An 18304-nucleotide genomic window follows, 5' to 3' on the forward strand; every position below is an offset into this window, starting at 1 on the left:
TCGACGTCATCTAACAGATGGCGTTAGGGAGCTAGAACGCAATTAGCTAGAAGCCTACATCGCGGTTACGAAGTTTCAAATGTCACTTACTATATATACTCCTTCTGACTAACTCTCAGCGGACTTCGGTCCCCAGGCATAACACCCGCCTGGAGAGAGTACTCTCTATTGGCCCTCTCTAAATCTACCACAACATTATGAAGACGTGTTTTTTTAGCTTTTATTCGACTAGAATGGATTTTGTTATTATTATTGAACCCACTTCATACATTGTACACATTGTATTGTTTTACAAATATAAAACATTGTACTATTATTACCTAAATATCGTTATTAACGATTATTTGAATATCGTATATTTATAAAAACAATATCGAATGTTGTCTTTGGAAACTTAAAACATTCTTGCAGTAAGAAAAACCGCCTTTGACAGGCGTTCCGTTCCATTCAGACAACTTATTAAGAACGGTTTTTCAACGTTAAAAAATAAACGTGTTATAATACTTATAAAATATGAAATATGCTTATTTTTCGTATTCTTACATTAACAGTAGGTTTTTATGTTGATTACGACGTTTAAAGGAAACTAATATTACCACTCATCAATAAGTAGTCATGAATTGGAACAAGGATAAATTTAAAAAAATTGGAAAACTAAAAAGCACTAGTTCGCGAAAACCAACTTTCCGCACGCTAAACAGCCACGAAAAGTAGCACTTTTTGAGCAACTGTATTAAAAAATCACAAATAATTCATAGTATTACCACCTGCGAGGATATTACGTAATAATGATTTCTTGTTCCTGCTCCATACATATTTTTTGAAAAAAAAATCGTAACAACAGTTTTCATTCCCAATCGTCTATAATTGATAAAATACCATAACAATGCTAGGCTAAACCTATTTCCTCCTTTCCTAAAACATAAACGATTTCGGTTTCTATGTCAATGAGAGCCGAATTTCGTCCCACAGTGCGCCATCGACAATAAGTTCCCTTTTTATAGAAAATACCACATATGTGCCATTTTCAACCAAAAGCTACTTATTGTCGGTTGTCAATAAGGCGCTATTTCCATATAGTTTCAATTTGAAATCAACCTTATCGACAAGCGACAATGTGGTACCTTTTGATTGAAAACGTCACATATACCTATTATTTGCTGCCTGTGCAAGCGCCATAAGGTGTATTTGTTGCGAAAGGGGTTAAAAACTGCCGTTTGTTCACTACAACTGCGTTGAGATTAGCGCGTTTATCCACGTTTAACCTTTTGGACGCCAATGACCGACATATACTCACCGTAGATTCAACGCCAAAGACCGATTAATCGGTCATAGACCACAGAGCAACATAGACCTACATGCATATGCATAAAGTTAAATTTCAATTTTGACACTTCGGTGACGTGGCGTCTGGATGACAGCCTAACAGGTTTTTTTTTTTTTTTTTTTTTTTATTAATGGCATCGCGCTCCTGGCGCATTTGTGTTTGACACAGCTTCGAAAAGATTAAACATAGATTAAACACTTCAAACGCGTTACTTAATTCAGTAACTGACGACAGGAGCGCTTCAGAGTACTGTTGTGTCCCTGTATCCTGTATTCAGATACTGAATTAAAGTAAGGCGTTTGTGTGAAGCGCTTTAGATGAGTAAAATGCGGTAATCTTTTTGATGATGTTGTCGGTAGATATGTCAGCTATATTTTTGAAAGGAAACACTACTTCAATTCTTGTAAAAGATTTATTAATATATTTCAAACAAAATTTGCTATGTACAAATTACTTTGTAAAAATATTCATTCTCGAGTTTTATATTACTGATTCATTTTATTGTTATAGGCAACACTTACAAAACATAGTATAGAAAAAATAAGATATGAAAATTATTATGAAAAAAAAATAGACATTTTATTATAATTTTAAACAATAAGTACACAGATACATTTAAATTATGCACTCAACTAGGACAAAATACGAAATGTAAGGATCCTCCTGAACGACGCGAGAAAGAAACTTATGAAATATTGTATATGTAAGACTATTGATAGGTTTAGATTAAATAGGAATAGCGTTTAATACTTAAACTTATCCAACGTGTTATGAAAATTAGCCGTGTTAGTACTCGTATATCGATAAGATAGCATAGCTCAAGGCGGTTCAGAGGATTCTTAAAATAAAACGGGTATATGTCGTATATCAGAATAGAGATATTAACAACTTAGTCAAATGGCATCTTCCATATTAAGATTAAATGGTATAGTTCATTAAAAATAACATCATGCGTACACAAATACGTTAAAATAATAACTAATCGATCAGCCAATTTCGTTGCTATAGTTCGGAACGAAAATGAATTATCGGAAAATGCAGCAATCTCACTGGACGCGTAAAAATAGATCGTCGCCTAAATAATGACAGCTAATCTATCTAATAAGTAAATCATCATGTCCCGGAGCGGCCGCGCAGTCGAAATAGGCCGACCGATCGCGTCGCGGCCCGCACACGTCGGAGAATCAAAAATTTGATTTCTTTTCATAATAATCGATAATTAATAAAAATAATCGTTCTATACTATGAACAAAAATACATAATCTTATAGAAATATGTAACATTCGATTACATAAGTTACGCTCCTTTTTCGTGTAAATCTTTTTAGAACAAAAAATTCCCGCTCCCTACGGCACAGACGCGAAGGCGGAACGCGCGCGCGAAACATAACCGCGCAACAGTTCCGAGGAGGACACAACCGCGACGGTCGTCACCGCACGAGTCACCAGTGTAAAGGAAAGTAACTCGTACAACTGCGGCGCGGGGCTCGGGGCTCGGGGCTCAGGGCGCGGGGCGACTAGCGGCGCGGGCCCCAGGCGGCGAGGGCGGCGGCGGGGGCCGGGGAGGCGGCGGGGGCCGGGGAGGCGGCGGCGGCGGCGGCGGCGGCGCGCGGCGCGCCCGGCATGGTGGGGAAGTCCCGAGTGGACGCCGTGTCGGGCGCGCGCTGCTCCCACGGCCCGCCCTTCACCACGAACCCGGCCGCCGGCGGCCCGCCGGTGGCGGCGGGGGCGGCCGCGGCGGCGGCGGCGGCAGGCTCGCTGGCCAGCGCCTCGCCGAAGTCGAGCGACGGCGCCGCGGGCCGCGTGTAACGATCTGCGACGTCTTGCAACTGAGGGAACACAATAGGGTATTTGACAACATTAAAAATATATAACGAATTGCTGTCATCCTGAAAGATAATAAACTAATAAAGTATATTTCACTATATTTGAATGTAAATTATGTTTAGTTTTTGGAATATAAACGAAAGAAAATTTAATATTTTTTGAAATTTCATCAGGGACGTGAACGCTCTGTGATTGGTCAACGCTCGGATGACGTCACACGCGCGTAAACATTCTTGATTGCCTTGAGTATTTTAAGAGCGCTATTACATTTCGGCGTTGAGCGAGTTTAGGTATTTTACGCGCTGCGGCGGGCTGTGCGAGCTCAGTATGCCGATCCCTTCTACCACGTTTTCCCTCTCGCTCGCACTACAATGATGGATTAAATAATCTTGATCCTTCGTGAAGCATACTGAAAACAATTACAACGACACTAACTGTACTTAAATTTTAAAATCCTAATTATTGTTATTTGGTACGAAAATACTAAATCCAGTGCAAATGTACTTACTTTTGTATTATATAAGAATTATTTTATACTAGAAAGAAATTATACTCGCTTGTTTACATGTTTCGTCATTACATTTGGTACAGGTACAGGGTAACCGTACCGCTTGGGTTTGGGTAGCGAAACTATTTTAGCTATATGTAGCAGTGTTGGCCGTAATTGTTAATTTTAATTAACCATTGATCAATTGCATTAACCATTAGTTCCGCCATTAACCAATTGCATTACGCACCAATGAGGGCTATCGCGTATGAATTCGCCGCTAGGGGCGCTAGTGTAGATGGTGGTCTTTTCCATAGTTCGAAATGTCAAATGTCATTTGTCACTTCAATGACTGACAGCTGTTCTATAGTCTTTTGGACCACCATCAACAGAGGCGCCAACTGGTGAGCAAAAAAACGATAGCCCTCATTGCATTACGCACCAATTGCATTAAAGTTAATTCGAATTAAATTTTTGAGACGTTAATGGCCATTGAAGTTAAAGTTTTGTTTAGTGTTGTTTGACATATCAGTCAAATTTGACAGATTTACAGTATTTGTCTTTTTTAGTGAAAATGAACATGGTTTGTTTGCTAAATTATATCCCAAAAAGATAATTTTCACTGAAAATGACAAAAACTGTCAATCTGTCAAACTTGACTGATATGTCAAACAACACTAAACTATGTCACTTAGTACCAAACTTTAACAAAACGTTAATTTTCACAAAAAATTACAAAAACTGCCAAACTGTAAATTTTGACAGTTTTGACAGATGTGTCAAACTACATTTTCCATCCCATGACTAATGATGAAGGTCCTATCAAAATCGGACAAGCCGTTTCGTTTTGGGATCCAAAACTGTCAAAATGTCACAAACTGTCAATTTTGACAGATAGTATAAATCTACACTTAACAATGTCACTGGGTGCTAAATTCTATCCCAAAAAGATAATTTTCACTGAAAATGACAACAACTGTCAATCTGTCAAATTTGACTGATATGTCAAGCAACACTAAACTACGTCACTTAGTACCAAACTTTAACAAAACATGTTAATTTTCACTAAAAATGACAAAACCTGTCAATTTTGACAGTTTTGACAGATGTGTCAAACTACATTTTCCATCCCATAACTAATGTTGAAGGTCCTATCAAAATCGGACAAACCGTTTCGATTTGGGATCCAAAAATGTCAAACTGTCACTAAATGTCAATTTTGACAGATTGTATAAATCTACACTTGACAATGTGACTTGGTGCTAAATTATATCCCAAAAAGATAATTTTCACAGAAAATGACAAAAACGGTCAATCTGTCAAATTTGACTGATATGTCAAACAACACTAAACTATGTCACTTAGTACCAAACTTTAACAAAACATGTTAATTTTCACTAAAAATGACAAAAACTGTCAAACTGTCAATTTGACAGTTTTGACAGATGTGTCAAACTACATTTTCCATCCCATGACTAATGTTGAAGGTCCTATCAAAATCGGACAAACCGTTTCGATTTGGGATCCAAAAATGTCAAAATGTCGCAAAATGACAATTTTGACAGATTGTATAAATTTACACTTTACAATGTCACTTGGTGCTAAATTATATCCCAAAAAGATAATTTTCACTGAAAATGACAAAAACTGTCAATCTGTCAAATTTGACTGATATGTCAAACAACACTAAACTATGGCACTTAGTAAGTACAAAACTTTAACAAAACATGTTAATTTTCACTAAAAATGACAAAAACTGTCAAACTGTCAATTTTGACAGTTTTGACAGATGTGCCAAACTACATTTTCCATCCCATGACTAATGTTGAAGGTCCTATCAAAATTGGACAAGCCGTTTCGATCTGGGATCCAAAACTGTCACAAATGTCAATTTTGACAGATAGTATAAATCTACACTTAACAATGTTACTTGGTGCTAAATTCTATCCCAAAAAGATAATTTTCCCTGAAAATGACAAAAAAACTGTCAATCTGTCAAATTTGACTGATATGTCAACCAAACCTTAGTTCCACTAGGTACTGCCAGGGTTCAGCATCAGCTCTATCATGGGTACTGCTCTCCTAAGTGCTCATCAAGACGAGTCGGATGACTAAAACAGCGTGTGCCTATGTTGCACCAAACCTTAGATTCACTAGGTACTGCCAGGGTTCATCATCAGCTCTATCATGGGTACTGCTCTCCTAAGTGCTCATCAAGACGAGTCGGATGACTAAAACAGCGTGTGCCTATGTTGCACCAATCCTAAGTTCCACTAGGTACTGCCACGGTTCAGCATCAGCTCTATCATGAGTACTGCTCTCCCAAGTTGCTCATCAAGACGAGTCGAATGATCAAAACAGTGTGCGCCTATGTTGCACCAAACCTAAGTTCCAGTAGGTACTGCCAGGGTTCATAAGGAGGATGAAAAAATAATACATACTCAAAACTTATACAAGTTCAGTCTTAGTTATATCGGAGCATCGTTTATAATGGCGTAAACGCCATCGACAATAAGGTCCCTTTTTATAGGAAATACCACATTTTATTCTGTTTTTAGTATTTGTTGTTATAGCGGCAACAGAAATACATCTGTGAAACTTTCAACTGTCTAGCTATCACGGTTCATGAGATACAGCCTGGTGACAGACGGACAGACAGACAGCGGAGTCCTAGTAATAGGGTCCCGTTTTTACCCTTTGGGTACGGAACCCTAAAAACAGAATAAAATAGATATTTAAGTGGTGCTCCCATACAACAAACGTGATTTATTTACCGTTTTGTGCGTAGTATGGAACCTTTTGTGCGCGAGTCCGACTCGCACTTGGCTGTTTTTTTTTTAATTTACTACCTATAAAATGTCAGGTAATTTCAAATATTTTTATTGTTGTTCGGAAGTTTGTTATGTTACTATACTATATTATAATACTATAACAACAAATACAGTACTCGGATCAAAGTTTCTCTGTCGCAGTTTACACGCACACAGTATAGCGTTTTACACGGCGCCTGCCGCACACAACGATAAAAAACCTCGTTGTCGCCGTCGAAAACGTGCGGATCCGACCGACACAGGTCCGACCTCTTCAAGCTCTGCCGCGGTACTGAGATCGCAAGCGCGCGTCATCGGCAATATAGAGTAGTTTTCAAAAAATTGCCAAAAAATTAAAGTAGAATTTGATAAACACAAATGTATACCAACAGTATAAGCAAACGTTGTAGATTGCTCGTGTATAAAAATGACTTCGATACTAAGTAGATTTTCGTAGGAATTTACACTTGTTTCGAAAAGAAAATTCAATTCGTTTAACATTGATTTTCTCTTTCTTAAAAGCATGTAGGAAGAATATCGTTCGATATTCCTAAAGTACAGGATATTAGTAATACAAAATATCCAACTTTAGCAGAGTAAACTTCTCAAACTTTACAAATAAGAGCTCACAATTCAGTGCTTCACGCGGTTTTTCGTAAACGACCATCAGAAAAAAAAAACATTACTAATTTAATTAGTCCTTTTTCTAAAATGTACAACGATATTCCTAAAGATAAGAAGACGCTCTTACTGGAACAAGTACTCTTTATTTCTAATAATGAGCGTAAAATCTTAAATCTTGTCGGGAATATCATCAATTTTACATTATTTCGACTTTTCTTGTAAGAACGCTCTTAACTGTTTTATTTGTATTTAGTTAATTTTAGTTATTGTTCCACAGTTTTCTGATATATTCCGATTTATCCGTATATCTAGTAGCACAATATTCATAAGAATCTCAAAATGGAGCCGAAATATGTGAAAGCTGATAGCGGCAACCTACCAGACATAGACGCATCAATGGTTGCACTTTTCTTTAAAGATAATCCGGATTACTATGCTGCGGAACTTAGAAATGTAAAAAACAGCTATGTGAGTATACGTAGAAATTGTTTATTTACGAACATTTCGATTTCGATGATACGAATACGACGACGATATATATACAGAATACGATGACGAGAATCACTGCACTTTAGTTTGAAAGAAAAAGTATGCTACTAACTACCTACTAATGCTGAAAGAGCTATGTTATGATGTTATGTAGTAATACATTAAGTACCTAGAACTTGTTTCGTTAAATACAACAAAATCCGCTGCTTTAACTACCATATTTATTTACAGTTAAATATTACTTACATCGAAGTGGTCTTCACACATAAAAACATTTGTATGCGCTAAAATGCTCTTTGGGTCTCTTCGCGCTAGTTTTAACCACATTTTTCTTTTTTTGGGATTCGTTGGAACGGAAACAAACAATTTATCTAGATTTTTTTATAGTCGTACTTGAACATTGTGGCACTATACACCATTTATATACCATTTTACAGTGAAATAATCAATTCAATGCACATAAACCATAAGATTTACTAAGGTCATTGACTGAGTTTACTCGCGTGTGACGTCACACGTGTCACGTGATTAGCCCCTTTGTAAAAACAGCGTTTAAGGCGCGTTCAAAATAAATAAACTTTAACATTGATTTTTTATATTTAATACAGGAAATTTCACGGAAATATCAATGTAGTGTAATTATTAAGTCATAAACAATCAATTAAAACCATTTTCAAAAATTAGTCAAATAGCCTATTGTAATATTACATGTTGCCCTGACTTTTTAAAATAATGACTCTTGAGCTCTGAATGTCGAGATCTGTTTTGGTACCTTGATTTCATCGTATTATCAAAGAGGGATATAATAAGATAGAGTGGTACTGTCATAGTAAATTTTGTAACCACTGTAAATTCCCTGCCATTTATCGACATACTTTAAAACTAAAAATGAAGATTTATAAAAATACGTTAAAATGTATTTAAATATGGATAAATGACTTTTTTTATTTGCATTAATTATTTTTATGATTTTGACCCATGTTCTTTCACTGATATGCGTTAAAATTGTTAAATAACAAACGAAACCGTCAACGCCATCTATACGACAGTTGGCCAAAGCTAGTAGCGCCCTCTGAACGAGAATCAAATTTTCTTGATTTTCGAGGCACGTTTTTTCCTTAGACTGTATCCATCTATTACGGAGTTATATCTATCTTTGGTATTATACTACTGGAGAAATCACGAGGCGGGGTAACATCCTTTGTTCTTTATCTAAAGATCATTATCGAGCATTAGCAAACGGCTCCGCTTAGTAGTACACTTGGTGCCCTAACATAAGTATCCACTTTATTGTATTGTACAGTCGGTATGGCCACGTGGGTACTTAAGTTGGGGCACTAACTGCACAAAATATTGTAAGTATCTTACGTATTCCTCGGCCACGTTGAGCAGATGGTCCTTGGCGTCGAGCACATTGTCCTCGTCGCCGGTGATGACGACGATGCTGTCGTCGCCCTGGCGCGGGAAGCGGATGTCCACCTTGTACTCGTCCATGATCTTGCGGATGTTCTTGCCGCGCTGCCCGATCAGCCGTCTGTGGACTCGCGGGTCGATGTCGACTTCCTCGCGGTATTGGTTGTCCTGATGATAAAGGAACGAGTTAGTGATTTTTCTCAATGCTTCGGATTCAATTAAACGGACTCCCAAGGTCGTCCGTTTAAAACGAATCCTCAGCCAGCAAGTAGCTACTTCCGAGCCTCGACAATAATGTACCTATACTATTGTTGCTTCCTATGCTCATTTGATGGGCTGTCTCTTGACTTCTGTCACTTGGGGCTTGGGGCGGGACCACGAATTAATAAAACTAGTGGAAATGAATATGAAATGACAGCTTTTTAGTATGAAAACCAGTGTCGCCAAACTCACACATTCATAGTTAAGTACAACACGGCATACATTCATAGCAACTTTCCATTCCAATAGGGTTTTACCGGTTGACATTTTTAGAATAAATATCAGTTGATATAAATTCTAAATCCATATTATAAATGCGAAATCGTGTCTGTCTGTCTGTCTGTCTGTCACCTCTTAACGCTTAAACCGCTGAACCGATTTAGTTTAAATTTGGTATAGAGATAGTTTGAGTCCCGGGGAAGGACATAGGGTAAGTTTTTATCCCAGAAATCATCCTTTAAGGGGGTGAAAAGGGGGGGTGGAACTTTGTATGGAAAATCGATAGAAAGCATATTGGATTAAAAATAAGCTACCCAAATTACTAACTCCACGCAAACGAAGTCGCGGGCAAAAGCTAGTAGTTGATATGATATGTGTAAGTAACATATACCACGGTCTAAATTCTAAAATATAATGTCAAAGTTATGAAACATAATTTGCTCTTTAATTATTTCCCAATAGCTCGCCTAACACTAATCTAATACAGCTATTCAACACTGGATGGCGCTTTAACAAACTATTAAAATCGCTTACTTATCATACGCGAGTCAAGGGCTAAAGAAAAGACTAAGTAAGTAAGCACTTTGATTACGCATATTTTGTTACGGAGCTTACGGACACGTTACACTGGTGGTTCCGAGATATCTACACGCCTACGAGTAGCCAGCTATTGAGAACTGTTTGACACATTAATGACGGCAGTGAGACTTCCGGTTCGAACGCCATCTTGATAGTAGCCTCGTGATTAATTCCTTTGTTTTTTGCTCATTAATATTGTTTAAAGTGTAATATCGATAGCTTTATTATACAATAATTTAATGTGGTAGTGTGCAGTGAATGGAGAATTAATCTCAAAGCGTGTTTAACCACCATTTTGGAGTCAACGGCCGGTAGTCCACGTGCTTCTCGTAAAATCCAGCTATCGGTTTTACGAGACAACTACAACAACCACCGAACAGCGTCGTGCTCTAAGAGCATTATTTTTGTTCCTACCCTTTTACGTGACATTGGCTACGGGCAACACCGCCCTCAAGTCCATCAAGAAAAGAATGACGGCAGTGACGTCCGAAAACAAAAAGCCATATGTGACTTTTATAAAACATCATCATCATGTCATAATGACATGTAAAAATATTTTTTATCAATAAAAGATCGTAACGTATCGTATTGTATGATATGACTATTTGCCGTTCGCCGTAGCATTTGAGTAGCGTAAGTTATTTAACATTTAGGATTATTAAGTTCTTAGAAATAAAATAGAATTTTACTAACGTATACACGGTGGCTAAAAAATAAGTGCATTCCCGTTGCCAGGGAGGTTTTGTGATTATACTGAGCAACTTTTACTATAGAACAAACCCCGAAATCGCAAAAAAAAGTGTCATTGTCTGTTACATACATTTTGGCTGGTCCATTTTCTATGGGAGGGTACTTTTTTTATTTGTCTTTGGCAACGGGAATGCACTTATTTTTTGGCCAACCTGTATACGTAAATAATGCCGAACTGTATTTTTGTGTTTATCAGATTATATTCTAAAATAATATTTCCTGGTTATAGAAAATTTTATGTAGAATACACGGGAACCCCACTTGCCATTTCCATCTTACTCCGTTGGCGGGACAGATAAGAATGAGAGAATAGTAGATTGTTAACCAAGGGAAGAAAGGTACTCATTGAAGTAGTTTGGCGCTCGAACACAGTGAGAGCGCCAATATTTCGAGGGTGAAATGATGCCTTTCACCCGAGTTAAACACTACTTTTCATTTCGAATACGAGGAAAGTAAGATGCATGTGTGTTTTAACAAACATGACTCAGTATAAAAAAAAAGTATTTCTTGAGGGCACTTTCAATTAACAATCTAGCCAAAAGTATCGTTATTTATGGAATGATGAGTCAAATATCAGAATGGAAATTGTATAACAAATCCATTTAAACCCAAATTTCAATTGCTTATCGTAAAAAAACTAAAAAAAATCGTAGTTGGAACGTAAAATGCTCTAATGCAGAACGTATCATTTTCTGCACACCTTTTAGAACAACAATGACCCTCTTTCAGAGCATGAGAAATGAAAATATAATTTTTTAGTGTTTAGGTTATTTCAGAACTCTCTCGTATATTACTTTTACAAAATGGAATCAGCGGTTAGCGGCTTCAAATCTTGCTTGTTTTATCGTATTTGAATCAAATCAAATGTTGTCGATGCGCTTGCCCTTATTCGCTTAGTACTTATTTATATATTATTATACATATATATACTCAAAGTATTCCGGTGAAGAATCGCAAAATAAATATACTCAGTCATATACATATTACTGTTTTTGAATAATGAATAGAATTAGGAGTTACTTTGCGGAAATCCATATTAATTATAATACCAAAAATATCACTTTGCTTATCCGCGAAAAGATAACGTGCTAGTCAATCAGTGCTAACCCGTTATACTTACACTTAATTGCGTATTTTTTACATGCAATTAATTTTCCCATCCTTCCACCGCAAAAATAAATACGCAAATAAATATAACAAACCACCACCAAAAAAACAATACTCGACACGTGTTTCGCCTCTCTCCCTTAAGGGTCAGGATGTTACCAGCTGATGGACGATGGCCATGATGGCGTCCTTGGTCTGGGACGCCTTGTCCTCGTAGCCCTGGATGGTGATGACGTCATCGTCGGGCTCGCCGCGCTTGGTTAGGTTGATCTGCACGCCGTAGTCGGTGCGGATCTTGGTTCATTAAGGATAAAGTCAGGATGTTACCAGCTGATGGACGATGGCCATGATGGCGTCCTTGGCCTGGTGCGCCTTGTCCTCGTAGCCCTGGATGGTGATGACGTCATCGTCGGGCTCGCTGCGCTTGGTTAGGTTGATCTGCACGCCGTAGTCGGTGCGGATCTTGGTTCATTAAGGATAAAGTCAGGATGTTACCAGCTGATGGACGATGGCCATGATGGCATCCTTGGCCTGGTGCGCCTTGTCCTCGTAGCCCTGGATGGTGATGACGTCATCGTCGGGCTCGCCGCGCTTGGTTAGGTTGATCTGCACGCCGTAGTCGGTGCGGATCTTGGTTCATTAAGGATACGAGGGCTGTTTGATAAGTAGCCGTTTTCTAAATGTACTAATATCACTGGCCGAATATATGTATACCACCGTTTTAAGCCATTCTTCAGAGGCGGGAAAATTAAAAAAAAAACCAGCATTCTTTTGTTTTTTTTTTCATTTGACAGCGATATAGTGGAAGCGTGAACGTGAAATTGTTAAAATGGAGAAAGAACAGTATCGGTCTGTAATTAGGTTTCTGTTTTTGGAAGGAAAAACCTGTGATGAGATAAAAGTAAGAATGAAGGCGGTTTACCATGAATGTGCTCCTTCTATGACAACCGTTAGATATTGGTACAATGAGTTTAAGCGGGGGAGAACAACCGTCTTTGACGAGGATCGCCCAGGCCGCCCAATCGAGGTGACTACAGACGATATGGTTAAAAAAAATTGAAAATATCGTATTAGCCGACCGCCGAATTAAACTTCGAGAAATCGTTGATGCTGTAAACGTTTCAATCGAGCGAGTACAAAACATATTAGAAGAAAAATTGGGCATGAAGAAAGTATCGGCAAGGTGGGTGCCGCGTTTAGAACCGAGTGACTACTTCGGAGCAGTGTTTAGCAGTGTTCCAACGTAACCCGAAGGAGTTTCTGCGTCGTTTTGTGACCGTAGACGAAACGTGGGTTCACCATTATACCCCGGAAATGAAGGAGCAGTCAAAGCAGTGGATTTTACCGGGTGAACCTGCCCCAAAGAAGGCAAAAACCGTCCCGTCGGCTGGAAAGGTCATGGCCACCGTTTTCTTGGATTCGCAGGGTATTATACATATCGACTACTTAGAAAAGGGGAGAACGATAACAGGGCAGTACTATGCCAATTTATTGGATGAATTTGACGCTGTGTTAAAGGAAAAACGACCCCATTTAAAGAAGAAAAAAGTACTGTTTCATCACGATAAGATAACGCCCCAGCTCATTCATCCAGAGTCGTGATGGCCAAAATTACACAATTACGCTACGAACTATTGCCTCACCCCCCGTATTCTCCAGATTTAGCCCCATGCGATTTCTTTTTGTTTCCCAACCTAAAAAAATGGCTCGGTGGTAAGAGATTTCGATCAAATGAAGAAGTCATTGCCGCCACAGAGGCCTATTTTAATGACTTTCCGAAATCATACTTTTTGGATGGTTTATTGAAGCTTGAATATAGGTGGAACAAATGTAAAGACCTAAAAGGTGACTACGTAGAAAAATAAATGCATATTTACAAAAACGACAGACTTTTTTTTTCATAAACGGGTACTTATCAAACAACCCTCGTAAAGTCAGGATGTTACCAGCTGATGGACGATGGCCATGATGGCGTCCTTGGCCTGGTGCGCCTTTTTCCCGTAGCCCTGGATGGTGATGACGTCATCGTCGGGCTCGCCGCGCTTGGTTAGGTTGATCTGCACGCCGTAGTCGGGTGCGGATCTTGGTTCATTAAGGATAAAGTCAGGATGTTACCAGCTGATGGACGATGGCCATGATGGCGTCCTTGGCCTGGTGCGCCTTGTCCTCGTAGCCCTGGATGGTGATGACGTCATCGTCGGGCTCGCCGCGCTTGGGCAGGTTGATCTGCACGCCGTAGTCGGTGCGGATCTTGGTTCATTAAGGATAAAGTGAGGATGTTACCAGCTGATGGACGATGGCCATGATGGCGTCCTTGGCCTGGTGCGCCTTGTCCTCGTAGCCCTGGATGGTGATGACGTCATCGTCGGGCTCGCCGCGCTTGGGCAGGTTGATCTGCACGCCGTAGTCGGTGCGGATCTTCGTGATCACCACGCCGCTCTTGCCGATCACCAGAGGGTGGTATTCGGGATCGACCTTGAACTTCAGCTCGTATGACCTGTGATGGGAGAGATTAGATTAGATTGAAGAAAGAAAATACATTTTTCTCAAAAATGGACGGCAAAGTCAACGTTGCCGGTTAAAAAGTAGGTCGCGAAGTGCGTTGTTTATGGTCAGTCAAAAAATTAAAAAGTTAAAAACATTGCAGTCTCGATTTCGGGACTGCAATGTTGCATACAAATTCCATTATTTGTCGGGTTCCAAACTTTTTAAAAGTTGAAGTGGCCATATCAAATGAAGTCCATGATACAGTCCATTAATACAGCCAAACAGATGATCAGTACTTATTATTATAATTTATAATGTTGGTATCGCGACTATTTAGGTGTCTCAAATAGGTTGGCGTATTTTCAGCAGAAAAATACACTTTTATTTTTAATTTAAAAAATATAACGGCAGCAAAGCAAATCTTATTACTTTTTTCTGTGAAAATATATACATAAGAACGTTGCTTCTGTAAAATATTTCTATTATATTTGTATTTATTGCGCCATTTTTGAGAAAAGCACTATATATGACTCTGCTGGAAGGCTACTTGCTGGCTTCGGATTCAATTAAACGGACTCCCAAGGTCGTCCGTTTAAAACGAATCCTCAGCCAACAAGTAGCTACTTCCGAGCCTCGACAATAATGTACTATATTTGACGCCACAACATAGTACATAAAAAAGAAAAGCATACAGACAAAAAACATTTGGACGCCAAAAAGGATCCCCACTCAGCATAGTGCCGCGGCAAACCGTGGCGCTGGTTTTCTGTGGGGACCTGGCTTAATCTAAAAAATTAATGGCGACACGTACGCCAACGATTGTTATAGCATTCTTGATAAAATAAAATAATAATAAAATAAAAGTTTGTAATATTAAACTTTATTTGTTTGTTGCTATCTATTATAATATTTTCTTAAATCCAACGATAATTTTGACCAGTTACTTCATAAAGCGTTAATCAATACTTAATACATATATCCAATTAAGCAAAATCGGAATCAGTGCTATTTTCAAATACAAACATGAATATTTTCGAATACTAATAGTAGTATCAATTCGCTCAAAACACTTATCAGAATAACCCAATACTTGTATATTGCAAACGCGGTAAATTTGTAACAACCAACAGCACAACGGTTCTCAGATTATTTTTAAATTATGTTTTTAAAACAAAGAAAAAAAACAATGGATACGAAACAGAAGTGAAAATAGAATTTAAAAATTATGCAGTACGTTTCATTATACTGCCCTAATCCATATGTATGAGAGCTATGACGACACTCGCGCAATTTGACGTCCACTTCAAATAAATGTTTGTCACGACGCGCAATTGTACGTTATGAGAAGCCGTTAGTAACACACGAGTACAAATAAAATCTTGAATACAGATTAAATTTAAGGGGCTCAGTAAGGAATGACCGGTGAAATAAATTTTTCCAAGTATATTTTTATGGTATTTTTAATTTTTTTGGGGGGGGGGGGGACACGGTGGAATGTCCTGCGACCCCGTGGCGTCTCCCAACAACGGTAGAGCGGGCAACGCCGCAGGGGATGTTAGTGGGTATTCTCTTCCCCTCCCTCTCTTGCAGAGGGAGGAGCGAGTCCCACATGCCGCCCACCCCCAATGGGCTTCCCCAGCCCGGGGGTGAGATGCGTAAATGCATTTACCCCTGCGTCAAAAAAAAAGGTATTTTTAATTTGAATGTCCCACTTCATTGGGCGGTGTAAGAGTTTTTTCTTTAGGTCGCGCAAGTGAAGAATATTATCCGACATATAGTTTTATTTGTGACGTCACAGAGCCTGCGGTCAGCCTTCGGCAATGGAGATGGCGCAAGCATGCCTCAGAGCTAAATTGATAAAGGCATTTTTGATACGAATTATTCGAATAAATAAAATCACACACATAAATATAAAACAATCTAAGGCCTGTCGTCATGTATGGATCACAATGTTGGGCCCTAAAGGTGACGGATGAAATGAAAGAGATTGCATGTAGCGGAGATGAGAATGTTAAGATGGATGTGTGGCGTGACGAGAATGGATAGGATAAGGAATGAGTATATAAGAGGAAGCCTGAAAGTTGCACCCATAACAGAAAAAGTAAGGGCAAATCGCCTAGCGTGGTACGGGCATGTGATGCGGAGGGATGAAAGCCATGTGACAAGAAAGGAATTAAGAAAGGTATTAAGAATGAATGTGGAGGTACGAGGAGAGGAAAACCGAGGACAAGGTGGATGGACTGTGTGAGAGATGATATGGAACGAACGCAAGTGAATGATGAGATGACGGGTGACAGAGACGTATGGAAGGAAAAGACATGCTGCGCCGACCCCAAGTGAATGGGACAAAGGCAAGCGAATGATGACATAAATATAAAACATTCCAGAAATTAATCGTGACAGTCCGTATTTTGGAAACTTATAATAATTAAAAGTCGGTAAAGGCGATTGTTATAAATTAAAAAACCGGCCAAGTGCGAGTCGGACTCGCGCACGAAGGGTTCCGTACCATTACGCAAAAAACGGCAAAAAATCACGTTTGTTGTATGGGAGCCCCACTTAAATATTTATTTTATTCTGTTTTTAGTATTTGTTGTTATACCGAAATACATCATCTGTGAAAATTTCAACTGTATAGCTATCACGGTTCATGAGATACAGCCTGGTGACAGACGGACAGACAGCGGAGTCTTAGTAATAGGGTCCCGTTTTTACCCTTTGGGTACGGAACCCTAAAAACCAGAAAGGTCTTCTACGGTCACATCTGCGTTGCGGGCACATGAAATAGTAGCCGTCGTCACTGACCTATTTATTAAATAATCCATTCCAGTTAAATTTCGAGTACCCTGTAACAAAGATTCATTCGCTACCTGTTTATATCTTTTGATCATGTCTGTACGTACCTCAAAGCTCTGTCTTCCTTTTCTTTTTCCATCTCGACGATCTTCTCGGCAAGTGCTTCTTTCGCTTTTTCAACATTTGTAGGCGTTCCAGTTACCTGTTTTATATAAAAAATAATAAAACTATTAAATATTTAACACCTATATTTGACGACCTGTCTGGCCTAGTGGGTAGTGGCAAAGTTAGATATAACTCCGTAATAGATAGATACAGCCTAAGGAAAAAACGTGCCTCGAAAATCAAGAAAATTTGATTCTCGTTCAGAGGGCGCTACTAGTTTTTGCCAACAGTCGAATAGATGGCGTTGACGGTTTCGTTTGTTATTTAACAATTTTAACGCATATCAGTGAAAGAACATGGGTCAAAATCATAAAAATAATTAATGCAAATAAAAAAAATCATTTATCTATATTTAAATACATTCTATCGTACTTTTATAAATCTTCATTTTTAGTTTTAAAGTGTGTCGACAGATGGCAGTGAATTTACTGGGGTTACAAAATTTACTATGACAGTACCGCTCTAGTATAAGTTACTCTATGGTAGTGGGTAGTGGTAGTGACGCTGTCTATGAAGCCGACAGTCCCGGGTTCAAATCCTGGTAAGGGCATTTATTTGCGTGATGTGATGAGAACGGATATTTGTTCCTGAGTCATGGATGTTTTCTATGTATTTGAGTATTTTTTTAATATTCATATATCATATTAACGTTATATTCTTTATCTTAGTACCCACAACACAAGCCTTAATTGGGTTGGCAACTGTCAAAGGTTTGCAGAGATGGCGCCATCATAGCTTGCCCCTTTTTCTAAGAGATTTGGCTTAAAGGGCTGGCATCCATGGCATTAAAAAAACAAAAATTTGACACAATTCTAGGGATTGACAGGGCAGCGCAGGGCTGGCGCCATCTGCTAAACACTGCTTACTGTGGGACTTAGTCAATTTATGTAATAATGTCCTATAATAATAATTTATTTATAACATAAAGGACTTAATCCCACTTAATAAAAGTGTCAACAAAACC

General features: G+C 38.7%; 1 protein-coding gene across 2 annotated transcripts in view; it reads right to left on the minus strand.

Moving 5' to 3' along the window:
• Positions 1–1720: 1720 nt before the first annotated feature.
• Positions 1721–18304, minus strand: part of LOC134742360 (vigilin) — a 35151-nt gene continuing 18567 nt past the window's right edge. Inside the window, exons 14-17 of one of the 2 annotated variants that reach the window (XM_063675443.1) lie at positions 17283–17377; positions 14176–14389; positions 8932–9144; positions 1721–3155 (exon numbers count right to left, since the gene is read on the minus strand). In XM_063675443.1, coding sequence (XP_063531513.1) covers positions 2844–3155; positions 8932–9144; positions 14176–14389; positions 17283–17377 — 834 coding nt within the window. In that variant the 3' untranslated portion in view covers positions 1721–2843. Of the gene's footprint in view, positions 3156–8931; positions 9145–13981; positions 14390–17282; positions 17378–18304 lie in introns of those variants that run through there. The other variant, XM_063675442.1, reaches the window with a different exon arrangement.

The sequence above is a fragment of the Cydia strobilella genome, chromosome 6 (genome assembly GCF_947568885.1).
Source record: "Cydia strobilella chromosome 6, ilCydStro3.1, whole genome shotgun sequence".
Lineage (NCBI taxonomy): Eukaryota > Metazoa > Arthropoda > Insecta > Lepidoptera > Tortricidae > Cydia > Cydia strobilella.